At 37.9% G+C, this 27,736-nt stretch overlaps 1 protein-coding gene and 1 pseudogene across 6 annotated transcripts in view; one reads left to right on the forward strand and one right to left on the reverse strand.

Annotated features, from left to right (window-relative positions):
* Nucleotides 1–27,736, reverse strand: part of GRM5 (glutamate metabotropic receptor 5) — a 553,359-nt gene that overhangs the window by 333,824 nt on the left and 191,799 nt on the right. For all 6 annotated transcript variants that reach the window (XM_064288813.1, XM_064288812.1, XM_064288816.1 and 3 more), the window contains exon 2: nt 7,644–7,893. In XM_064288813.1, the coding sequence (XP_064144883.1) occupies nt 7,644–7,893 (250 nt within the window). The remainder of the gene's footprint in view (nt 1–7,643; nt 7,894–27,736) is intronic.
* On the forward strand, nt 18,252–27,299 carry LOC104846718 (lysophosphatidylcholine acyltransferase 1-like; annotated as a pseudogene).

The following is a 27,736-nucleotide window of genomic DNA, read 5'->3' on the forward strand; positions in this document are numbered from 1 at the left end:
ATAAGACCACTATTATAAGATCTTGAGAAATAGTAAACCTGAGAAGAACACATACTTTTGTGGTTATGAGGGGGGGAGGGAGGGAGGGTGAGAGAGGGTTTTTTATTGATTAATCAGTAGATAAGAACTGCTTTAGGTGAAGGGAAAGACAACACTCAATACATGGAAGGTCAGCTCAATTGGACTGGACCAAAAGCAAAGAAGTTTCCGGGATAAAATGAATGCTTCAAAGGTCAGGGGAGCAAGTGCGGGGGTCTGGGGAACATGGTTTGCGGGGACTTCTAAGTCAATTGGCAAAATAATTCTATTATGAAATCATTCTGCATCCCACTTTGAAATGTGGCGTCTGGGGTCTTAAATGCTAACAAGCGGCCATCTGAGATGCAGCAATTGGTCTCAACCCACCTGGAGCAAAGGAAAATGAAGAACACCAAGGCCACACGACAACTAAGAGCCCAAGAGACAGAAAGGGCCACATGAACCAGAGACCTACATCATCCTGAGACCAGAAGAACTAGTTGGTGCCTGGCCACAATCGATGACTGCCCTGACAGGGAGCACAACAGAGGACCCCTGAGGGAGCAGGAGATCAGTGGGATACAGACCCCAAATTCTCATAAAAAGACCAAACTTAATGGTCTGACTGAGACTGGAGGAATCCCGGCGGCCATGCTCCCCAGACCTTCAGTTGACACAGGACAGGAACCATCCCCGAAGACAACTCATCAGAAATGAAAGGGACTGGTCAGCGGGTGGGAGAGAGACGCTGATGAAGAGTGAGCTAATTATATCAGGTGGACATTTGAGATTGTGTTGGCAACTCTTGTCTGGAGGGGGGATGGGAGGATAGAGAGAGAGGGAAGCCGGCAAAATTGTCAAGAAAGGAGAGATTGAAAGGGCTGACTCAAGAGGGGGAGAGCAAGTGGGAGTAGGGAGTGAGATGTATGTAAACTTATATGTGACAAACTGATTGGATTTGTAAACGTTCACTTGAAGCTTAAAAAAGTTATTAAAAAAAAAAAAAATCACCTATATGAGACCGAATGGTCAACAATTACTTTAAAACAAAGATGAAAATGTAAGGGGGCAGGGAGACTAGATTAGTAGAAGCAGAACAACCAGAATGGGAAAATAAGAATGCTCACATGTTGTGAAGAATGTAATCAATGTCTACTGTGGTGTAAACTTTCACCAAAAACACAATAAAATATATTTAAAAAAAAAAAAAAAAAGAGACAGAAAAGAAAGACCAAAACAGATGTCAGAAGAGACTCTGAAATTTGGTCTTGAACATCGAGTGGCTCAAACAAAAGGAAGAAATAATGAAGTAAAAGATTTGAATGGAAAATTTCAAAGGGTGGCTCTAGAAGACAAATAAAAGTGTTATAATGACATGTGCAAAGACCTGGAGATTGAAAACCAAAAGGAAAGAACATACTCGGCATTTCTCAAGCTGAAAAAAATGAATAAAAAAATCAAAACTTGAGCTCAGTGGTAATACTGAAGGATTCCATGGGGACAACATTAAACAACACAGAAAACATCCAAAGAAAAGGAAAGGAATACAGAGAATACAGTCACTATACCAAAAAGAATTGGTCTGCATTAAACTACTTCAGGAGGTAGCATATGACCAGTGCTACTGAAGGAAGAAGTCCAAGCTGTACTGAAGGCATTAGCGAAAAACAAGGCTCCGGGAATTGATGGAATACCACCTGAGATGTTTCAACAAAGGAATGCTGTGCTGGAAGTGCTCACTCATCTATGCCAAGAAATTTGAAGATAGCTACATGGCCAGCAGACTGAAACAGATCTATGTTTATGCCTATTCCCAAGAAAGGTGATCTAAACAAATGCAGAAATTATTGAACAGTATCATTAAATTTATCACATGCAAGTAAAATTTTGCTGACGATCATTCAAAAGCAGCTGCAGCAGTACGTCAACAGGGAACTGCAACATAGAAATTCAAGCTGGATTCAGACAAGGATGTGGAACCAGGGATATCATAGCTGATGTCAGATGGATTCTGGCTGAAAGCAGAGAATACAAGAAAGATGTTTACCTGTGTTTTATTGACTATGCAAAGGCATTTGACTGTGTGGATCATAACAAATTATGGATAACATTGTTAAGAATGAGAATTCCAGAACACTTAATTGTGCTCATGAGGAACCTGTACATAGATCAAGAGGCAGTCTTTCTAACAGAACAAGGGAATACTGCTTGGTTTGAAGCCAGGAAAGATGTGTGTCAGGGTTGTATCCTTTCACCATACCTACTCAATCTGTATGCTGAGCAAATGATCTGAGAAACTGGACTATATGAAGAAGATTATGGCATCAGGATTGGAGGAAGACTCATTAACAACCTGTGATATGCAGATGACTCAACATTGCTTTCTGAAAGTGAAGAGGCCTTGAAGCACTTGAAGATCAACGACCACAGCCTTCAGTATGGGTTATACCTCAACACAAAGAAAACAAAAGCCCTCATAACTGGTCCAATAAGCACCATCATGATAAACAGAGAAAATATTGAAGCTGTCAAGGATTTCATTTTATTTGGATCTACAATCAACATCACCAAAGCAGCAGTTAAGAAATCAAAGTACTCATTGCACTGGGCAAATCTGCTGGAAAAGACCGCTTTAAAGTGTTGAAAAGCAAAGATGTCACCTTGAAGATTTAGGTGTGCCTGACCCAAGCCATGGTGTTTTCAATCACATCATATGCATATGAAAGCTGGACGATGAATAAGGAAGATCGAAGAAGAAGAATTGATGCCTTTGAATTGTGGTGTTGGTGAAGAATATTGAATATACCATGGACTGCCAAAAGAAAGAGCAAATCTGTCTTGGAAGAAGTACAGCCAGAATGTTCCTTAGAAGCAAGGATGGCAATTCTATGTCTCACATACTTTGGACATGATATCAGGAGGGATCAGTCCCTGGAGAAGGACACCATGCTTAGTAAAGTAGAGGGTCAACGAAAAAGAGGAAGACCCTCAAGAAGATGGATTGACACAGTGGCTGCAACAATGGGCTCAAGCATAAAAACAGATTGTGAGGATGGTGTAGGACTGGCCAGTGTTTCCTTCTGTTGTACATAGTGTTGCTATGAATCAGAACTGATTCAATGGCAACTAACAACAACTCACTTCTCAGCCACTTCATTCTGTATCTGCCTTCATACCCTCCATTCAGCCATCTTTTGGTAAATCATCAATTACCTCCATCTCAACAAATCCAAAAGGTGTCGTCACTAGTCCTTCCTCTTGATTTCCCAGAATCTTTTGACACCAGTGACCTTTCCTTCTTTAAACATTTACTTCCATTGGCTTTGATGACACATCACACTCTGGTTTTCCTCCATCTCTGGATAGTCCTTCTCCCTATTTCTTTTTCACAATTCCATCTTTTTTTCCCAGCTATTAAATATTAGGTCCCTCAAAGCTAAATTCTTATACTGCTTCTCTTTTAATTTCACCCAACCCTGGCTTCAGTTAATTCTACACACAGACTACACTCTAACATTACACTGATACGCAGCATAGATGGTTTAGTGAATGACCCACTAAACATGGTTGGCCCAAGGCAGCTGGAGGAGATTTATAAGTAATTACAGCTTTTCAAGGTGCTGCTTCTCCAGCAGTTTACTGGATACATTTTTTTTTTTCTTATAGCTTTGACTTCTAGTTCTTAAGGATCGTCTATCCAAGTCTAGAGGGAGAGAAGGGAAGGAGCAAAAAGAGAGATTGGGAGAATAAATAAAAACAAAAAAGTCTTAAAATATTAAGGAGAGTTATAGGGTGATCTGAATAGGAATTTTTGGGAGGGAACATTGATAGAAAAATACTAACCTAAATCCTAATGATCTAGGGTAGGTTCTTTATTGGTCAATGGTCTAAGGAGAGCCAGGGATTTGCTATCGGATTGTAACTTCTCCCCTGCTTCTACTCCACAGGAGCCAGACTAGAAGAGAAAAACACTGGATAATGAGTCATGGCCATTGGCTCCTTGTGTGACCTTCAACATGTCGGCCAAACTTTTAGGGTCTCAGTATACTCATTTGTAAAATGAGAGTGAGTAGATGTTCTAAATTCTCATTTACAATGATTAAATATTGCTTTTCTGCTCATTACCCTTGAACTCCAATTTTTTGAACAACCATACTTTAAACTTACTAGGAAGTAGTACAGCAGAGTGATAACTGATCAGTCTCTGGAATTACACAGACTTGGTTTTAATCTTGCCTTTACAGCTAAACCAGTCTTGGCCATATCACCATTACTCAATATTTATCGAGCCTTTGTAAAATGGACATAATAATAATACTAACGGCAGGTTGTTCTTAGGTTTTTTCTTTTCATAGCAAGTATCATCTTCTATCTAACTTACTATATATAAGGTCTACAAGGGCAGGCATTATTGTCTATTTTGTTCACAGATATATCCCAAGCATCTTAACACATGGTCCCAAACCCAGTGCCGTTGAGTCTATTCCGACTTATAGCGACCCTATAGGACAGAGTAGAACTGCCCCATAGAGTTTTCAAGGAGCACCTGGCAGATTCAAACTGCAGACCCTCTGGTTAGCAGCTGTAGCACTTACCCACTACACCACCAGGGTTTCCTTAATACATGGTAGGCACTCAATATTTGTCAAATGAATGCTTGAATGAAACAATGCATGTAAAGTGATTACAATAATAATTAGCACACAGCATTTGATAAATGGCCTTGGTTTTATGAATAACCACAGTGCCAAACAAATAAGGATGTTTCAAAGAGAAGACTAATGAGGTTGGGGACCATATTGTCATTTCCAATATTTGAAAGAGAGCCACATGTTACCTTCAAAGAAAAGCAGATGAGCCAAAAGGTGGAAACTACTAAAAAAATTGCTCAGAAGTGAAGTGAATTGGTGCTCAAGTAGATGCTGAATTGTTATTTCACCATTCAATGCAGGTATTTAATAATCTCATTAAAAGTTATGAATTTATTATTCCATGAATCAAATGATTAGGAAATAACTCTCTTCATACAGAAATACAGAATAAATACATGCTGAGTTTTGGCTTTGTGATGCTGCTGCCAATAAAAACATAGATGGAAAATTGTAAATATAGTAAACACCAATCTACTTCCCTTGTGTATTTGTGGTCAAAGAAAATGTACCTGTTAGTTAATAAACCATATGGCTGAAAAACAAATACAGCTAATTTTGTTTTATTAATGTTGGCAACAGTAGCAGGTAAGAGCTGCAGAATTACTTATCCCCTATCAGAAAAAAGAACTCTTTAAGATCTAGATGATTTGCACATCTTCTTTCTTATTCTCTATACCCTAGTGGTATCCGAAGGCATTTGACTCTGTGGATCCTAACAAATTATGGATAACACTATCACACTGAAAAAAAATGAGAATTCCAGAACACTTAATTGTGTTCATGCAGAACCTGTGCATAGACCAAGAGGAAGTTGTTCAAACAGAAAAAGGGGATAGTGCATGGTTTAAAATCAGGAAAGGTGTGTATCAGGGTTGTATCTTTCCACCATGCTAATTCAATCTGTATGCTGAGCAAATAATCTGAGAAACTGGACTATACGAAGAAGAATCAGATTAGAGGAAGACTTATTAACAATCTGCAATATGCAGATGACACAAACTTGCTTGCTGAAATGAAGAGGACTTGAAGGAGTTACTGATCAGATCAGACTACAGCCTTCAGTATGGATTGCACCTTAAAACAAAAATCCTCACAACTGGATCAATAAGCAACAACATGATAAATGGAGAAAATATTTATTAGAGTAAACTGTCAAGGATTTCATTTTACTTGGATCCACAGCTAATGCCCATGGAAGCAGCAGTCAATAAATCATACTACATATTGCACTGGGCAAATCTGCTGCAGAATAAGTCTTTAAAATTTAAGAAAGCAAGATGTCACCTTGAGAACTAAGGTGTGCCTGACCCAAGCCATGGTATTTCCAATTGTCTTATACACATACAAAAGCTGGACGATAAACAAGGAAGATCAAAGAAGAATTGATGCATTTGAAGAATATTGAATATACCATGGATTGCCAGAAGAATGAACAAATCTGTCTTGGAAGAAGTACAACCAAAATGCTCATTACAAGAGAGGATGGTGAGACTTCGTCTCACATACTTTGGACATGTTATCAGGAGGGACTGGTCCCAGGACAAGGACATCATACTTGGTAAAGTAGAAGGTCATCAAAGAAGAGGAAGACCTTCAACAAGATGGATTGACACAGTGGCTGCAACAATGGGCTCAAATATAGCAACAATTGTGAGGATGGTACAGGACCGGGCAGTGTTTCATTCTGTTGTACATAGGGTCACTATGAGTCAAAACTGACTGGACAGCACCTAATAACAACAACATACCGTAGTGGTAACACTGCACATTGGAATTTAAGAACATTGGTTGTGTTCATGTTACTTGGTTTTATGAAAATTACTGATGCATCATTCCTGTGAAGTAGAGATGATTTCAGACAAAATGCATGACATCAATAAAGAAGGAATCTCACTCAATATCATTTTTATGAAGGATGTGGCCTCGTACCAAACCAGCCCCATCAATCTATTGCCATCAGATCAGATAGAAAAGAATTAAGTACATAAAGTGGCTGTCATAAAATGTAGCCAAGAAAAAGCTAAGTCGGATCATGGAAGGTCAGTTAAGCATTTGGAAAATAAAGCAAACATGCTTTATTTAATGATCCATCAAAAGTTAATTATAAGTGAATTGACTTTCTACTTTAGACAGAAAGACTGAGAAAGATACAGTATTTCAAAGTTTTTCTCTGTTCTTTAAATTGGCTGTGCATTGAGAAAAACTATGTAATACATGATAATTTTTGAAAGGAAGGAGCTCACCAACCAGGGATGCATCCCTATGTTACCACTCCTTCAGAAATGAGCCACATTCACACATATAAAATTATAGTGTCCTTCATACTAATCCAGCAGCAGCAGCAGGAATGAGCTGAGCTGTTACACTGCAGTGAATTATCCAGATAATTAAAGTCAATCCCTGGAGAAGCTAACCTTTTAGAAACTTGTGTCATAACAGTGTGGGTACTAGACAAGGTGGGTACTAGGTACTAGACAATACTTTTTTATATAAAATTAGGGAATTTTCTGCCAATGCTTAAAAAATTGGCTCTGAAAGCAATTCTGCGCTTCCAAGGCCAAAATTCTATGATACTACATTGTAAACAACAGTTATATAGCCATTCCCCCCAAAATCAGTTTCTACAGCCACTGAAGCAAGTCTGAAATGTGCTTGCCTCCCAAGGATATCAGACAAGAATTTAAGAACTCACGTCATTTCCTTACAGTCATTTTTTGAGGACTTAAGGAAACAAATCATCTTCATGTGTCATTACTGTTAATCAGCATATGGCATACCTACTTATTTTCCATGTTTTTTTTTTCTTTTTTCCTCCAGGCATTGCTACCTTATGATATTTAAGCTCTATTTCCATTACACATACTAAGACTCCAAAACATCTGGGTTTATGAATCAAAAAAACAACCATCTATGCTGACAAATTCCTGGCCTATTACCTTTAGCCATGCACGAGTAAATCTCTTGGTCACTTACCTGCCCAGGAGCAGAAATTCTCCTGCTAGGCCTAGGCGCCTCATAGCCATGAGCAGACCTCTCACCGTCATCCCCTCACAGAAGCAGGCTACCACCCGGGCCTTGGGCAAGTGGCTTCTGAGCTTCTTCAACAGCTTGTCAAAGCTCTGCTCCCCCGCATTGCTGTAGATTTTGTAAGAGTGGGCGATGCAAATCCCTTCCTTGGCTGACATGTCTTTGAAAGCCTCCATCCCACTTTCTCCATAGTTGCCTGTGTGAAAACATAGATAAATATAGGGCCAGTGAAATGAGAGTGTTGGATTCATTGGGTATAATTAGAATGCAAAAGTGCTGGGAGCATGATGGTGGCTTGGTGCTGTTGGGTTTAGAACCAGAAGACCTGAATTTGAGTCTTTGTTCTTTCACTGGCTTGTTCACTTTGGGCAATTTACAATGAAACTACAGTATACATATACACATTGAACTTTTCATTTTCACTGAGAGAATAATATAAAAAATGCAGGCAATCCAAGTCCCACTTTGACTCAAAAAAATACATTATGAGACGATGGAAAATATCAATCTGCTGTTCTTTCTACCGCATGACACTTTGCTCCTCATTATATGATCATCTCACCTCATGGATTGAGATTTTCATGTTAATAAATTTATAAATACATGTGCTTTAGTTAGGATTGATGTTGTACACATATTTTATAGAGTATTATATATTAGGCATATTATTGTGTATATTATATTAGTCATTAATGCTCAGGAGAATTTATGGTTTGATCCCAACTGAAAAATCCAGATCCTTGATTGAGATTTTAGTTTTATCACATACAAATATATACATTTATGAACATCATTTAACTAAAATATTACTCTTTGTGACCATAGGGAAGTTAGTGATATGGGGTGAATATTTCTTAAATCCTTTGGAAAATTTGTTGTGTATGGAATAGTCTTTTAAAATAATGGGAAATGAGAATTAATACTGACAATTAGCTATGTCAGGAAGTGTATCAGGACCTTTACGTATGTGATCTCACTTGCTTCTCTCAATAGTATATTGTAGTAAGTATTATGACACCTATTATGCAGACAAGGCAGTTACACACCCAGTAAGGGAAAGCTGAACTCCGTTCACAGATCTGTCTAGCATTGCATGTTTTGCTCCCTCCACTGTTCTATGGCTGACTCTTAGGAGTCTTAGAAGTCCAATTATACCTGCATTTCACTTTCCCATTTAAAGGTCACAGTGCTGCAATTTTAGGTATTTCTGGAGACTGTTAACGCTCCGTAAATCTTACAATGCTCATTTTCTGAATTCTTAAAAGATTAGGGCAGAGTTAAGGGTGATCAATTAGAAGAATACCGGAGACTATTACGAGACAGCCAAATCCATTGCCATCAAGTTGATTCTGACTCATAGTGACCCAATAGAACAGAACTGCCCCCATAGGGTTTCCAAGGCTCTAATCTTTATGGAAGCAGACTGTCACATCTTTCTCCCACAGAGTGGCTGGTGGGTTCAAAGAGCTGACCTCTTGGTCAGCAGTTGAGTGCTTAAACACTGTACCACCAGGGCTCCTCCAAAAAATGTGCTAGGGAGTCTAAATTACTGGTTTTATACTAATCTTAGTAATCTACCATTCTTTGATTTATTTTTAGCCAACTATTTTTCAACTGACTGTCTTGCCCTTAATGGTTTGTTTTAATGCTGATACATTTGCATAAATGGTATAAAATTAGGCTTTCAGTGATTGTGATGACAATAATAAAAAATCTCAATAAACATTTAAAGAGGAAAAAAAACAACAAATTAATAATCATTAACACTTCCCCTACCAACAATGGAGAAACTATAAAAAGTGTGTCTTTGATCTTCTTGAAGTAGAACTGAATACAATTTAAGCAATAGATAGAATGAGGAAAAACCTGAGGAAACAAAGATACCTTTTTCCAGTTGGAAAAAAGAGACAATCATGAAGAAAATGTGGCATAAAATATGAAGCTAACATATGATATCATTTTAAGCAACTGGTGGGAGGAAGAATAAACCCATTGAACATTCTTTAAGTAGCAGAAAGTTTGTAACTTTGGGACTATGAGAAGAAAATATAATCATAACCCAACTACTTGGCTTATAAAACTAAAACCCACTTCCATAGAGTTGATTCCAACTCATAGCAACCCTATAGGACAGAGTAGAACTGCCCGCAGACTTTCCAAGGAGTGCCTGGTGGATTTGAACTGCTGACCTTATGGTTAGCAGCTGTAGCTCTTAACCACTATGACAACAGGGTTTCCTTGGCTCTTAGCTCATATTATTTACATAGTCATAATGATTCAAATGTCAATTACTTATTTTTACCTTTTAGAATCCTCATAGGCAAAATGAAAACTTCATTATATAAAAATGTTATCACTATTATCAACCTTTACAATGAGAATTAAGGAGAACTATGACAGAGGTTGAAAGATCAGGGGATGCTGATGGAAAGACTAAGGGTATTAAAATCTTCCACTCATAATTTGGGACATAAAATTTATCATTCTACAAGGCAAATATTTTTATCTATATAATATAAATAATGTGGGTCATAGTAGAAACTCAATATATATTTTTGTTGAATAGAAAGAAGGAACGTAAGTGGCCCAAGGAATGTTCCCAAAGACTGCTATGGAACTGGTGTCTAGGTGTGTTCAGTGCTGGCTATACTATTAATGGGAAAATTTTAAATCTGACAGACTGGAGCAAAAAATTAAGCTCATATATCATGTACTCTCATCCATATTCCATGGATTAATATACCATTGCAATGAAATAGATTCCAAGTTTTGGCCAAAGCTCTAATTATTTCGAATCATACTCTGGAATCTTTCTATAGCATGACCCACATAACATAGAATTTAGCTTAAAATAGCACATTATTGTATCTCATCCAGAATGTTTTATTACTGAAAATACTAGAGGGATTTCATTTAGCAAATTCACTTTAGACATTACTTTTATATTTATTCTAAGCAGGGGTTATATAAGGAATATTTGAGCAAGACGCGAGTAGTGGATTCAGTCGGGGGCGGAAAAAAGGTAGTATTGCATATTTATGCAGTGACTTGGATTTTTAACTATATGTATAAAATGGTATTTACGGAAATGTGAACCAGGGCTACTAGATATTGTCATGAAAGTATATGCCAAGTGGTTTGCTGAGTTATGATATGCCCTGTTTGTGACCTTTTCTGCTGTCTATCAGGAACGCAGCTAGAAAAAGAAGTATGAACCTAAGAATAAAGTTACAAATACAAATTCACATATGGCAAAGGACATAATATCAAATTACTGCAAAAAGAATTCATGACAGTTATAATCGTCACTCAGGTCAAGGACAAGTGTGAGCACCTTCTTTGGTTTTGTGATATAGGTTTCTGAGCCCTGTATTTGAAAGTTCTGATATCTAACCTACCTAGTAACTCTCATTGACATATTTAGGTTCAGCTAATTATTACAGAAGAAATTAAAATAGAATGAAATCTAGAAAAAAGACCAATTTTGGAACTTCATTTCTGAATTTCTATGAAATTACCAAGTAAAAATAAAAAAGATAATTAAATCATAAAATTATGGTTCAGAGAACACAGATTTGAGCTGGAACTAAACATTTGGAAATCATAATTTGGATAGCAATAATAATAGATTAAAATGTTGACTATTAGTGGAAGAGAGCTCTGGATTATACTCAAGAAATTGAAACAGTTATCCATTAATACAGAAGGAAAATCTGACAAAAAGAATGAAGAGAGAACCAGGAAGAGAAACCAAGAGAAGAGAAGAAAGTGCTTTTATTCTCTTCTATACATCGACTATGTTAAATACTAAAGTAAGGTGAGTAGTGAAAAGACTCACTGATTTTTGGTAGCATACCCATTGCTGTCGAGTCAAATCCGACTCATAGTGACCCTGTAGGACAGCGTAGAGTTTCCAAGAAGCACCTGGTGGATTTGAACTGCTGAACTTTTGGTTAGCAGCCATAGCTCTTAACCACTACTCCACCAGGGTTTCCATCTGGTAGCATAGAAGGAGCCAGATAGGGGTGGGCTGTGTGTGAATAGGGAGTAAGAAAGTGAAGACAATATATTTACACAATTTCTTGGAGAAACTTGGCAGTGAAGGGGGAAGGGGGAACAAAGAGGTAAAGTGGTAACTGGAAGAGAATATGGGAACCAGAGAATAGATTCTGTTTGGTTTTAGATGGTTTTTTTACCTTAGGGCGAGTGCTTAGCACAAAGTATGGCACAGAGTATCAATACATGATAGTTTTATCATCATCATCATTATCATTATCATCATCATCATCAACAACATTCACCGAGATCCTGTGGAATCATTTGGTAAAAGGTCAGTAATAACATGTACCAAGTACTGCACTAGTCACTTCAAATACAACATCATCATCATCTAAATTAACCAACCCTGCAAGGTAGTTATTTTCAACATTTACAAATAAGTCATTGATGGTGAGAAAATTTGTCCAGGGTTTCATAACTACTGAATGGAAGAGCTGGAATTTCAAACTTCATCTGTCAAATTTCAAAGTCAATGCTATTTTCCTACAGAACTGCACTACTCTCAAGCCACTATGTGAGGATTGCTCAATTTAGTCCTGTGGTTCTTCCAAAGGTATGCTTCCACCCAACACTAGATGTTTCGTTTGAACCCAATTCCAAATGCCATTGAACTGAATTCATCTTAACAAATATATATTATTTAACAAATACATTTTTGCCTAATTTACAGAAATATCACAGACATACATGATTTAACACTTAATTAATGATCTAATCCAGATCATAATTGAGAATTGATGTTTAAATTTTAAAGCCTTCCCACAAATATGCAATGCATAATTATAGCTTCTCTATAGACAAAATCCTGTAAAATCAGAGGAGAGCCCTTTGGGATAGACATGCCTTATCATCGGGTATTAGTTGCTTAACTAAACCTTTGCTGGGGAGGGAGGAAGGACTTTAGAAAGACAGAGGAAAGGTAGAAAAAATGATTTTGAAATTCAAAATTCTGCAATATTTTGATTTTATTACTTCCCTGTTAGTTTAAATTGAGATTTGCAAATAAAAAAAGATCTCTTTATTAACCTTCTACAAAATATTGGAGTCTTTGACTCATTTTTCTCTCTCGCTGTTCTTTCTAGAGGAAAACAAAAAGTTGAGACAGAAGCTATGAATCAGATTCCCACTCTAACCCTTCTGACTTTACCTTCCTTTCTGCTTTCTCTGTAAGCTGACAGCTTCACAGTGGAAGCCTACAATGCATGTCTCATTAAGAGTGATTTCATTTCCACAGAAAGGACAAACCTCTATATGGAACTGTGTGTCAATGGGTCAGGTGGGTTGGTGAGTTGTAAATTTTGCCTCTGTTTTTTAGATTGCTAGTCACCTTTGATCTTCTATTCTAACTGGATCTGATGACAACCCAAAAATTCTCCCATCACCGGCTGGAGGCAGAAAATTCTCCACGGCATAGCCGACGCTGTTCAAGCTTGACGGCCTTTGCTGAAAAGGAGTAGCTTCTTTGACAGCAGCTCCCTGGCCTGCCACCACCTCCTCCAGCTTAGGTCTACACCTTCTGGGTTCTGCAGTTGCCAGATTCCCTCTGGAAAAGCTCAGTGTCTTCCCACAAATCCTCAGAGGAGGGACTCAATTTGGAAATACCTGTCTGGATTAACGTTTACTACAGGATTCAGAAATGAGTAGAAACACATTGCGCTGAAATGTAGTGCAGTGGCTGTGCTGTTGTTGCTGCCAAATTCTGAGCTTTTTCAAGGAGAGGGTCAATCATGCTGTGTTTGGGAATTTATAGCCTTGGTAACTCTAAAGTTTAAACTTGTGCTGTCCAGAAAGGTAACCACTAGCCACATGCAGCTAGTCCAAATTGAGATACGCTGTAAGCAGAAAACACAACCAGATTTCAAAGACTTAATATGAAAAAAAGAATATGAAAGAACTCATTTTTAATTTTGCATAATATCAATTACTTACTGAAATGATAACATTTTAGATATTTTGAGTTAAATAAAATGTATTTTTTAAATTAATTTCACCATTTTTTACTTTTTCTTAAAATTAAAATTATAGCTACAATTATATTTCTGTTAGATAGCACTGGTTTATACACAAGAAGGGAAGATTTGTATCCTATACATTTCAGGGTGGAACTCAGACTTCTTCAGATACTTTATGATACCAAGGATTTTTGTATGATCTAGTGGCTAACCTCTTTCTCCAGCCCCATTGCCTGCCTTTTCCTTATGTACAACTCATGCCAAAGAATGTGTAGATCCCCAAATACGTAATGCTTTTATGTATCTCTCAATTTCACACAAATTCCATTTTTCTGAGACACTCTTCTCTACTTAGTTAATTCTACTCATCCTTCAAGTCTCAGCTGAAAGGGACAGCAACCACTGACTCTTCAATCCCAAATAGCTATCCTCTGCTGCACTCTTGCAGGTTTCTGGGTGGTGCAAAGTATTTGTGCTTGTCTACTAACCTAAAGGCTAGCAGTTCAAACCTACCCAGAGCCACCACTGAAGGAAGCCCTGGCGATCTGCTTCCAGAAAGATTACAGCCAAGAAAACTCTATATGACAATTCTACTACGTAACATATGTGGTTGCCATGAGTCAGAACTGACTCGACAGCAATAGGTTTTTTTGTTTTGTTTTGTTGTTTACTGTGCTCTCATTGTCTACCCCACTCCAATATCACAGTAATTTTCACATTTTATTGTAATTATTGACTCCCTAAGAGACTGAACTAATCAACAAAGGGGATTATATCTTAATTACTCTTTTATCTCCAAAGCCTAGGCAGCCTATGTGTTTGTTGAATAAATGTATTTTAGAAAGTGAGCATTGAATTTTCATTAATAAATTACCACTGAGAATCTATTCTGTAAGGCAATTCTGATATAAAAGCTACTCTGTGTTCACTGTGATTCAAATGAACTGAGATGGACTAAGATAAGATATAACGATAAAGGTCAACACAGCTTAGTACAAAGTGCTTTGGATAGAATGAAGAGGCTGTTCGAAAATTGGTTTTTCCACTTACCACTGGCGAGTACTTTGGGAAACCAGTTAGCTTTTCTATGTGTGTGATTTTTGTCTCTTTATTTATAAACTCGTACATATTCTAAGGACATTTACACAGTGAGATTTTAGATTTACTGTCTACATTGCTTTGTTATAATAATTACAAAGAAAAATTTAGTCATTTTCCTCATTGTTTTTACATGTGCTTGCTCCAAATTCCACCCTTCATTTCTTAATATATTCTGAACCTTGTGAATAATTCCTAAGCTAAGTTTTCCTTGTAAATTTAAAGAAGTTTAAAGAGTTAGAAACTCAACTCAATGCAGAGCTGGAAAAGTGAGAGTCTCTGGTAACATAAATAGTCCTCACCGAAGTGACAAAACCTGAAATTAATTTAACTACTATTTATTCATTCATCTATTATACTCATATTTCCTTGACTTTATATAAAGCATCAGTAGATTTTTTGAGATGTTCTGTTCTTTATAAGAACTGCTTAGTCTGTAAAGTAACTTTTTTTTTTTTCTTTTTCGACAGACTCATAACTTAGTTAAAAGATCCCCCAAAACTGCAGGAACTTGCCACCAGCCACACAACTTGCATTTTTCCTCATATGTATCTAAATATGGGAGAACAAAATTCACTGAATATATTTCCAAAAGCATCAAAGGTGTTTGCTGATAGTAATTGAAAACTTGTGAGGAAGAAATGCCCATTCCATTGTAAATCAGAATTTACCAGCGTTTCTCTTTTTTGCACCAAAACTTCTCCAGCAGCACCTGTTCTAAAGTAAAGACAAAAGACCCTGTCCTGGGCCCCAAAATGTTGATTTTTGTTCCTTCCTGGAAGCAGACCCAATTTCAAGCATTAATATCTCAACTCTAGGTTTTACATAAATTCCCTAAAACTCTTGCTTAATCTGGAAAGAAAACAGGGAATGTGTGGAGGAAGTCTGATCCAGATTGCTGGTTTCTTAATCTTGGATTATTTCCATGGATCCTAGATTCAGCATCTCTAAGAAGAACAGTTTCCATCCCAATCGATATCTAAGAGTTTACTAAAATCAACTAAAAAAAAAATTATACCAGGCTGGGTGTGAGTGAGGTTGCACAGGTAAATAAAAAGTATGCCTGTTACTTAGTATAATATTAATAATTATATAGAGAGCAGACATAAGAATGTGTGTTTGTGTGTGTGTATATACACTTCTATATATGACATTCATGTAAATATGATGTGTGTACAAGCACACCTGTATAAATATAGATACGCTAAAAGAGGCACAAAGTACTGGGTTGATTGTAGGTGACAGAACTGAAAAGAAGAATTACTTTTGAATGGATACATCAGGTGTCAAGACATGTGCATAATATCTCCTTTTGCTGTTTTCCCATTCAATTGTATCTAGGTAATTTTAATTTTTATATTTAACATGGGAAATGACATCTCAAAGTACTTGTTTACTCACTTGTGACATGCGTGTAACAGAGCCTGGTACATGGCAAAGGCTCTTGCTATTATAAATCACACACATTTTTTATAGATTCTTCTCTATTGTCAGCTTCCTAGATGCTGTTGTTTGTCATGACTGTCCATGACCCCCTCTTCTTTTTAGAAACCCTCCCCAAGTTGTTGCCTCCATTCTCAATGCTTCAGCTGATACCAATGGCTCCCAAATTTGTATTTCCCAATAGGTATTTAGCAAATGTCAATTCAATTATTGCCAAGCATTCGTCACAGAAATTTAAAACTAGGGCTACTCATTAGATAGGGTGGCGCACTGAGTGTTCAGTGGTGCTTCTCAAAAACATGATTCTTATGCCTATTGCATATGTAGGCACCTCACAAAGCAAATGAGAATAGACAAAACCCGTCATTAGGGAACTTAATAGCTAAACCATCTTGATTGGATTCACCCAGTGTTTTAATAAAATCACCCATGGTCCAATTCTCCTGTCCTCATTTTGCTGCTGATGAAATCCCAGGATAGTACCAAAGTGTTGACTTTTTTCACTCTGTTGCACTAATGTCTGCTGTTTTTCTCACACTGTAATCCTTTAATCATACCTTTGGGATACTAAAAAAAAAAAAAAACTTTGGGATACTAGAGTGTAGTAAATCATTTGGGACTTTTTTTTTTTAACACACAGGAACTGCAAGCTATGGAGACAAAGCCTACAGAGGCTAAGAGTGTGGCTTATTTCCTCCTTGTCCCTCAAGATATCTTTAGTTTGTTCCAGTCTTCCAGGTGGCACTTCTGTCTGGAAGATATCCCTGGAATGGAAAGCCTATCTATTCCTATCTTTTAGGAACTCCTAGGACTCAGACCTATGTCAGCATGATGTTATGGGATTACAGCCATCTATGAAAAGTGAAATGACCACGGCCATACTTTGAAGTTAATAAGAACACATTCTTGGTTAATACAAACGCAGTATCTGCCCTGATTCCAAGAAGTGCCTCAGTGTCACATCTGTGCAATAGTCCCGTTTCCTGGCACTAGATCCCCTTGTTTACTTGAGGTGAGTGTATGATCCACTTTGCACTTACAGCTCTTCAGCTCCCTGGTCTCAGTGACTGTGCCTGAAGGGTGAGATGTTACTTAAATTGCTCACCTGGCTCCTTATTTGGATTTTTCACACTCAAGCAAATGTAAAGAATGTCTTTTCTTTCTGTTCTCTGAGAGGATGTAAGCCAAGAGTCATCAGCAACCAGAGTTGTAGCCTCATGAGGAAATACAAAGAGTGAAAAATGTCTCCAAGAGAAAAAGAAGGAAGCGAGGGTAGAGATATTCAGTCTCTCAGTATTGAGCCCCTGGTTGTAGCTGTGAGAGGGCTTTCATGATTACATAAATAAATAAACCCTCCTCTTGCTTAAACTAGGAAACTCTGGTGGCATACTGGTTAAGAGCTACAGCTGCTAACCAAAAAGTCGGCAGTTCAAATCCACCAGGCACTCCTTGGAAGCCCTATGGGGCAGTTCTACTCTGTCCTATAGGGTCACTATGAGTTGGAATCGACTCTACCACAACGGGGTTTGGTTTGTTTGTTTGTTGCTTAAACTAGGTTGATTTCAATTTCCATCATTTAAAACAAAAGTGCCCTGACTGTTATTCTAATAAATGTAAGGAAAAAGTACAAGACACAAGAATAAAGAGTTTCATAGAGATGTTAAGATTTTAGTTGGGGCATAAAGTAAGGGTAGAAAACACACACACACACACATAAATACTTTGGTAAATGAAAGAATTTCATATGTGGGACAAAACATTACGTGGGGTGGAGGGAGGGCTAACGGATATAAATTATATTTGTGGCTGTGATCAGATTTTTCTAAATTATGGGGTCCATATAGGTTAACAATGGCAAGGAGAGCTAAGTATAAGAGCCAGGCACAGTGTTCCAACCTAATAAAGCAGGCAATAGGATTTCCATTCCAGGGATTTCTCAATCAGGAAAGTTACAGGATGAGATATTACTTTAAAAATATTTTTCTGGCCGTGATTTGTAGGGATGAATGGAGGTAAGAACGGAATGAGAAAGATCTAATGTGAAGTTACTGAAGGAACCCTTGTGTGAGATGACAAGGGCCTGAAAAAGGACATGGACGGCATAAATGGAGAAGAAAGTTAATCTAAAGGTACTTCTAAGAAGAAAAAATAGTGTTCGGCAGAGCACTTTACCTAGGACTATGTGATACAGGGAAGGAAAGAAATTCCATAGTTTCTAGACCAACAGACCAACAGATAAGATAGCTGGATGATGGAGCTAGTGGTGTTTGGCAAGGAAGATGGTATATTCTCTTTTGGACACACTGAACATCACAGGGCATCCACATGAAAATGTTTTGAACTAAAATGTGAATTTAGCACTGAAGATCCCATTAGAGGACTGGGCAGGAGAGGATGATTCGGTTGTTTCACATAGAGGAAAGGTGTAAAGCTACCAGAACTGAGTGAAGAGAAGGGCAAATGAGAGAAGCGAAAGAAGAATAGAGAGCTTATGTTGGAGGGAAACATACAATTAAAGGACAGAAAGGTTGCTGGAAAATAATCATATTGGCATAGAACCCAACCCAGTGCCATCAAGTCAATTCCGACTCCTAGCGACCCTATAGGTCAAAGTAGACCTGCCCCAGAGAGTTTCCAAGGAGCACCTGGCGGATTTGAACTGTCATCCCTTTGGTTAGCAGCCGTAGCACTTAACCACTATGCCACCACGGTTTCCTACTAACATAGATAAATGAATAATATCCAAAATTATTGAGAGACTTTGATAAGATTTTATAGACATACTCACTGAATGCTTGAAACAACTCAATAGGATAAGTATTAAGTATTATCCCCATTTCCCAGATGAGGAAACTGAAGCAGGGAGATTAAACCACTTCCCCAAGCCACACACCTATTAAGGGACCCAGAACCAGGACTTGAAACCAGTTGTAATGTAAAAGCTCTTGCATTTATACACAAGGCTGTGCTACCTGCTGAAGGAGAGAAAAGTGGTCACTTGATTTAGGAGACTCAGAAATTGTCTTTAACATGAAATCTAAGAAAGCAGAGGATTTCAGGATGGAAAGATATTCTACAGTATCTTTCTAAATGCCATAATGAAGATAACCATGACAGAACTGAAGGAAGGGCAGTAGACAGAGTGGTTAGTTACCCAGATCAGGGTCAGATCAGTGTAGCATTGGGGCATAGAGCAGTCTTTGGAATGCAAAGGTAGGATGTGGAATAGGAGGTAGAGAGAGAGCTTGTAGGCCACAAATTCTAGTATATGGAGTCAAAGGAAGAAGGGAACCAATCTAAATCAGGTGAATCTACATCAGCAAGACATTGGAATATTAGGGCAGTTTTTATCTACATGATATTTCCTTTCCTCAGTCATGTAAAAAAAGCTATGAAAAACAATTCACAACTATTTAACAAATAGATATAAATTTAAACTAAATGACTTCATATTCTTTTACTTGTCAATGAAATAAAAAATAACTTCATAATAACAATAGGAAAACAAAATATTAGACCTAATTACACCTAATACCATAACTTAAAAACTTGTTGTTGAGTCAATTCTGTCTCATGGTGACCTCATAGGACAGAGTGGAACTGGCCTATAGGGCTTCCAAGGTTGTAAGTCTTTACGGAAACGGACTGCCACATCTTTCTCCCATGGAGAGGCTGGTGGGTTTGAACCGCCAACCTTTCAGTGAGCAGCCAAGTGCTTAACCACTGCACAACCAGGACTCCTCATATCTAATACACAGATGAATAAACTGAAATTCAGAAGAGGTCGGTAATTCTTTGAAGGTTAACAAAGCTAATAAATATTTGGAATAGAGACTAGGCTGCTGTTATCAATTACCCTTTCCACTATATCACACAGAAACTTATAAACCCAGTTATCATTTTCTTATTAGGAAAACCATTTTCATTTAGAAGAAAAATGAAAACAACAGAAAGGGAGAAATTTGTACCATTTAGCATTGTCCAAGTATTCCTAAAAATCCTTGTGAGACTAATGACAGCTATATATGATACATATTGCATATCATATATGCAAAGAGTAATGAGAAATAAAATTAATAGCAAAGGAATACAAGTATATCAAGGTACAAGAAACAATGAAAAAACAAAAATGTGACGAGATCAATTAAATCATTCAAGAATTACAATACAGGGATACCTTAACACTTGCATTTGACTGAAGCAAGAATTTACTCCTTAAGGGTAAATTCATAATAATTTAAGATGAGGCTGCAAATTGTTTCCCCCTTCAAGAGTTTTATATTTTAAAAGGTAGATCTTTTAGAACAAAATAATTTTATATATTAATTATACTGTGAATACTAATGAAAGCAAAACAGATAAGATAAAGCATTTTAGGCTCATTGGTCTGTGTAGGAAAAGACCTGCTATTATAATGTTTTCATTCTAAAGGCAACTGAATGGCAATAAAGTCAGATATGAACCAGATCCAGAATTTAAATAGCAAATATTTACTTTATATTTATATTGTGAGGCTCCGGGCATTGAGAAGAATACACAGTCCATTCCTTTGATAATTCTACAAGAGAGTTAAAGAAAAATTCTAACTTAAAAGTAGATATAACAATTTGATATACTAGATAGCACAATAAAATACAGCAGAGTGGGATTTGGATAGGATTTAGTTAGATTTGAAGCTCAAGAGGAAAGACATTTCAAGTGAAAGAGAAAGACACAGAGATGGAAAGTGTATGGTAGTTTTTAGTTAATGACCCATCTGGCTTGGTGTGGAATAATCACATAGTATAAGATAAGGTCATTGGGCTGAAAAACACAACTTAAAACCAAGTTACAGAGGATGTTGAATATATGTTGAGTAAATTGGCCTCAGACCAATTGGTCTGGGGATCCTTTGCCCCAATATCCTTCTGTCATTTATTTTTGCAAAAATTAGTCTGAGGAAAACATATGTCTTTATTTGCTCATGTAGGGCTCCTTATAAAGGGTCTGTGGGTAAAATTCATGTGGTTTGTGAGTTTTCATGGGCAAAAATATGTATATTTATTTTTTATTAACCTCTAAAGAAAATTTAGCATTTCCTTCGATTATGGATATAGTCAACATATTATAGTAACATTAACAGCACCTGTAATTTTTGCCACCAATATAAATCACATATATTTTCATATCACATTACAGTTGTTGCAGTCATCTTAAAATATTGTTTATGCTTATTACTACCCTAAAAGTTCAGTCGTTCTAAAACCTGCCACTAGCTCTTTATATTTAATGCCTTCAAAAGGAATAATTACATCAATATGTTTCAAATTTGTTTATAAAGTTATTTTGATAACTGTATCTCAATATTTTAATGCTGTATATTTGAACTTATGTCATTAAAAGAAATTATTCTGAGAAGTCCGTAGGCTTCATCAGACTGCCAAAGGGGCCCATGGGTAAGAAACCCTATAAAACCTAGAGTGGATTCTTCTATCCCCTTTTCCATTTTAATATTCAAAAAAAAAATCTTGCTATCCAAAATTAGGTCTTTACTTAAATTAGAGCAAGATTTTACCTTAATTCTCTTAAATACATTCATATTTAAAATAAAACTGATTTACATAATTCCATGCTGATTATAATAATAATTGAATGGTATTTTGGTACATACAACCCTACAATATCTTGACTTGCGTGCTTTGAGGGGTAAAAGAGAGGGAAGGTAGATCCTTAAATTATGAGCTCTTTATTTTAGGGTTCTTTGATAGCTGTGGCCATGCAATTTTTAAGGGAGAAGCTGAAACAGACAAGATTTCTTAACCAATAGCCAAAGCCTGAATGAAGGAAAGCAAAGAAAAGGAGAACTCTCATTTGGCAGAACAGCCAAAGGGCTTAGAGAAGAATGAAGATGTCTAAATGGGATTTAAATTCTTTGTTGTGTGATTTGCAATGTAAACCCTCTCCTTTATGCCTACTAAGAAATCTTCAGTTATACATAGGTTTTGAGGAAAGTTCAAAGAAAGAGACTAGTATGATTACGAAATAAGCTAAGGAAAAAATATACATATATAAAATATGTTCCTATCAATCTCTTAGAAATAGTCTGCTCCACTCTTGGAGATCCTTGGGAAATATACTGTTTCTTGAAGCAAAGGTTTTTTTTTTTTTTTAAATGCTCATAATAGTTAATGGAATATTTTGGTGGTACAAGAATTTATACATAGGTCAATGGAAAAAAAAAAAACAGAGAGAAAGAGATTGGAAAAAAATGAACAGAACCTTGGGGACATGTGGGATAGTATCAAAAGGTCTAATATGTGACTGGAGTCCCCAAAGGGGAATAGACAGTGATTGGTAGAAAAAGGTATATCCAAAAACTTCCAAATTTGATGAAAGACATACATTTACAGATTCAAGAAGGTCAGTGAATCTCAAAAAGATAAAATAAAAGACAACCGTGTCCAGAAATGTCATAAACAAACTGCTGGAAGACAAGAATAAAGGGAGAAAAAAAACAACTTTAAAAGTAGTTAGAGAAAAAAGTGACACAATACATAAAGGAAAACAATAATTCAAATGATTTTGCATTTCCCCTCATAAAACATGAAAGCCACAAGACAGGCAAGAATCTTTTAAGCATTGAAATAAAAGAACTCTTTAGGAAATAAATCCTTCAGAATGACAAGGAAATAAAACCATCCTTAGATGAAGTAAAATTAAGAGAACTTATTGCCAATAATCCTGCACTAAATAGAAGTTCTTCAGGCTGAAGGGAAATGTTGCCTGAGGGAAATCTGGAACTTCGGGAGTAAAGGGAGAGCAAGAGGAATGCTAAATATTTGGAGAAATGTAACAAAAGAAAACAAAACTCAATTTTAATAAATGGAAAATTTTTGGATATGCTATAAGAGAGTTTGTCTTTGACTAGAAACTTGTTATTAATTAAAAAGAAAAACACTGTCACTTCAGTAGAAAAGTAGACAAAGGAAAGTTACAAACTACAAAAGAGAAACAATAAATAAGCATAAGAAAAATAAACTTTCGATGGATATCTAAGAAACATAAAATTAAAATACGAACACATTTTATTTTTCCTTTTCAGATTGACTAGGCTTTTTCTTCATGAAAGAGTATATTTATGGAAATCAATTTGGAAATATTTTTTCATGTTTCTTAATATATCTTTGTATTAGTAATTCCACTTCAGAAAATTGCTATTTACTTGTATTTGTATACTCGCCATAGGTTTCTTTTTCTAGCATCTAGCATGTGCCTTGAACACAGGAGGTATATACTAACAATCAGTGTGAATACATCAGTAAATACTGGACTGCCTCAATTTAGCATGTATGTGTAATATATATTATATATATATATATGTATTATAATTAAATGGAAACCCTAGTGGTGTAGTTGATCAGAGTTTGGCTGCTAACCAAAAGGGTGGCAGTTGGAATCCACCGGCACTCCTTGGAAACCCTATGTGGCAGTTCTACTGTCCTATAGGGTCGCTATGAGTCGGAATTGACTCAACAGCAATGGTTTTGTGATTAAACATTTTATTTTTAAACTTATTTGCAGGATTCATGTTAACTCTAATTAAATGTCTTATTCTTGGTTCTGGTCAGACATGTCAATCAGAGTTATAAACCCTTCTCTTAAACTACTCTTTATATGTCAATTCAAGTTTTGCAAATTTTCCCATAGTCCTGTCGAGAAATCCAACTGTAATCAGCCTCCTTTTTCTTCTTTTTAGGATGCTGACTGTATTATACCAAGATATTCATCACTTTCTATCACTGGGCATATTTTTTCCTGAATTCATATGAAAGAATTTCTGAGTAAAATTTCTCTAGTGGTTTCTTTTACCCACATCTTGGTAGGTAAAACTACCAACATGGCTTGTAGTACTATGAGGCTCTCAGCAGGCCTTCTCAGCAACTAAAATCACCTATTACAATTCTCTATTGTCTTTTCTGCAAATTGTCAGACTTTATTAGCAAAGTATTCAAAATCTCTATGGCGTAAAAGATGGTGGTTAAAGAAAACAAACAAAACTTTTGTGTCTTGAGAAACAGGCGCTTGTATTTAGTGAAGAAACTGGTGAGTCTTAATCACGTGGTAGGAATAAACTGGAGATTTGCACAGACATATTTAGGATTCCCATCTGAAACACTGAGAAGAAATGATATGACAATTCTGACCTCAGCCAGCCACGGCTGAAACAAGAACAGAGAGATTCGTGCTAGGAAGTAATTGTGGGTTAGTTGATTGTCAATAAAGAACTCCACTAAACAGAGAAAAGAGAGATGGGGGAAAAAACATGATACAAGAAAAACAAAAAACCCAAACTCATTGCCGTTGAGTCAATTCTGACTCACAGAAGCCTTAAAAACACAAAGACAAAAAAATTTTAAGAGCATACTAGTATAGGATCAGAAAAAATGAATACTGCAAATACACACTGAGGAATAAGCCGATAGAGGGGAAAAAGTGAAATATTAATACTTATTTCCCTGAGCTTCTCTTATTACTCATTTCCTCAAACAAAACCACTCACCGGTCATCTCTTTTATGGACAGCACTATATTAACACTGATGAGGACTGCAAATCGGTATACTTTCATATACAAATAAAGTACATACTATATTTATACTTAAAAAATTTACATATAACATATATCCAAACAACAATCCTGAAAAATAGGAATTCCTATTTATATATAAAAATACTGAGTTATTTTAAAGTTGATACTCAGCCAGGACTTGATAGGAGGTCTTCTGACTCTGACTCATTGTGCTTTCAACTAAACCATTCAGCCTGTATCATGACAAGACTCAACGGCTCCAAAAATTTATGATTCTATACGAAAGACGAAAAACAAAAAAACACCCAATCCATTGCCCTGCAGTCGCTTGTGCCTGAAAGCAACCTATAGGACAGACCCTATGGGACAGAGTAGGAAAGAAAAGGCACAAAAAAATAGTTCAGAGCCATCCTAGGTCTGAGCCGCCCACAACCCTAGGTGCCCGCCCTACTGCCCCTCCCCTCGCAGCGCTCGGGGCGGCCACGTGGCCGCAGGGACCTTCCACCTGCAGCCCGCGCCTCCTCCAGGTGGAAAGGCAGACGGCGTCGGCCAGGCGCGCTGCGACTGGTGCCCGCCGGGTTAAAAGCCCTCTGCGCATGAGCTGCGTCTGCAGAAGGCCAGGTCGCCCTGACGCTGACCCTCTTCCTGTCCAGCTCCTGCTCGTCGCCTTCATGATGCTGTTGGCCTGGCCCTTCAATTTGTGGCTTTGCTGGCATCTGCTGGGAAAGAACCAGAACAGCCCCTGCTGGCCTTATGGCAGAAGGTCGTGGCCTTCCTCCTCAAGGACGTCATGCGGACCGTGTGGTATACCAGCGGCTTCCACCGGGTTGCGGTGTAGGGTCTGCATACCTTCCCAACCGGGGCAGCCATCCTGACCTTGGCGCCACACTCCTCGTATTTCGACATCATCCCTGTGACCATGACCATGTTGTACCTCGTGATGAAGGTGGAGAGCAGGGACATCCCCATATGGGGAACTCTGATCATCTACTTTCCGATGGTATTTGTGTCCCGAACAGACGAGGACTCGCACAGGAAAACCAGAAAACAAACAAACAAAAAAATCAAACACGTTGCCACTGAATCGATTCTGACTCATAGTGACCCTGTAGGACACAGTAAAACTGTCCCATAGGGTTTCCGAGGAGCAGCTGGTGGATTCAAACTGCAAAGCTTTTGGTTAGCAGCCGAGCTCTGAACCACCGCGGCACCAGAGCTGAAGAGGGAAAGAGCCCGGCGCAGTCAAATGGAAAGTGGCCGCAGATAATGATTTTTGCAGAAAGTACTTGTATTAACAGAACCTGCCTAACATTTTTCAAGGCCTGCGAGTCATCCCTGGAGTTGCTGTGCACCCTGTGGTTTTAAGATACCCAAATAGGCTGGGCACAATCATGTGGACGTGGCAAGGAACCGAAGCATTGGAAAACCCGCGGCTCTCACTACTGTGTCAGTTTCACAATCAGGTGGAAACTGAGTTTCTCCCAGTGTACCACCATTGAGAGGAGGAGAAGAGGAAGCCGGCGCTGTACACCAGCAACGTGAGGTGCATCATGGCAGAGGCTCTGGGCATTTCTCATGGATTACATGTTTGAGGGCTGTCACCTGGCCCTGGCAGAAGGACAGGTCAGTCTCCCCTCAGACACTTGCCTTCGAGAATTTGCCAGGCTTGTGAGAGGCATCGGGCTAAACCCAGAAAAACTTGAAAAAGTTCTGGATAATTATTCAAAAAGTGCTAAACTAAAGAGGGGAAAGATCAACCTGTTGCAGTTCACTGCCTACTTGGAGGTCCTGTTTCCAACATGCTGGTGGGCATGTTCTCACTGTTTTGATGGGAGCAGAGGTGGCGAGATGGACCTGTGGGAATATGTGATCGCCTTGTCCATCTGTCCAATACTGTGGATACCATCCAGCTGGCATTCAAGATGTAGCCATCACAGGAGGACGGCTGCGTGAATGAGGAAGACCTGTCCTGCATTCTGCAGATGCCCTTGGGCATGGCAGAGCTTCCTGTGATGGACCTCTTCATAGCCATTAAGACAAGAAGGTAAGAATCTCTTTACTTACTTCACCAGGTTTGTGGACACTACCCTGACTCTGCAGAATATCTCTATCCTGATCAGACATGGTTTGAAAGCTGCGTGCAAACTCCATCAGCCCCAACCCCACATGGCTTCAGCACTATCGTCAACCCTGAAAGCACTGACCCTGGGAGAAATCCTCTCCATAGGGCTGGGACAGAAGGTTCTGGAGAGATGAGACTGCCTCAGCTCTGTCACCAAGCCTCCGCAGGGCTTTGGCACCATGTTTGCACTTGAGGACATCTGGTTCTCTCTCCCCACATGCTGTGCATTTGTCTCCAAACCTGGGTTTCAGGAGAAACCCGGGTTTGTAAGGAGCCTAGTGGTGCAGTGTTTGAGCACTGGGCTGCTGAATGAAAGGTCTGCGGTTCTAACCCACCAGCCATTCTGTGTGTGGGGTGAAGCGGGGCAGGGGAGATGTGCCAGTCTGCTCCCATAAAGATTATACAGCCTTGGAAACCATATGAGGCAGTTCTGCTCTACCCTGTGGGGTCACTTCGAGTCAAAGTGGACTCAAGAGCAGTGGGTTTGGGGTTTTGTTTTGTTTTTGGTTATGGTTCATTGGCAAGAGAGAGATACAATTAAGTGTGATGGGGAATAATGTCTAGATTTTGAAGTTTCACTGGGTTGGGATCAAATCCTCTTTCTATACATACTATTCATATAACTTTTTGAATGGTACTCTATCTGTGTAAGAATTAGTTTCCTGTCTTAAAAAAAAAAAATGAGAACTGTAATGAATGCCCACCTTATAGAATTGTGAAAATTAATTAGCTGATACAGGCCAAGATGCACCTAACACTGGTCCTCAATAAATGACAGGAATTATGTTAAAACAGTGT

This window comes from Loxodonta africana, chromosome 7, assembly GCF_030014295.1.
Source record: "Loxodonta africana isolate mLoxAfr1 chromosome 7, mLoxAfr1.hap2, whole genome shotgun sequence".
NCBI classification, from domain to species: domain Eukaryota; kingdom Metazoa; phylum Chordata; class Mammalia; order Proboscidea; family Elephantidae; genus Loxodonta; species Loxodonta africana.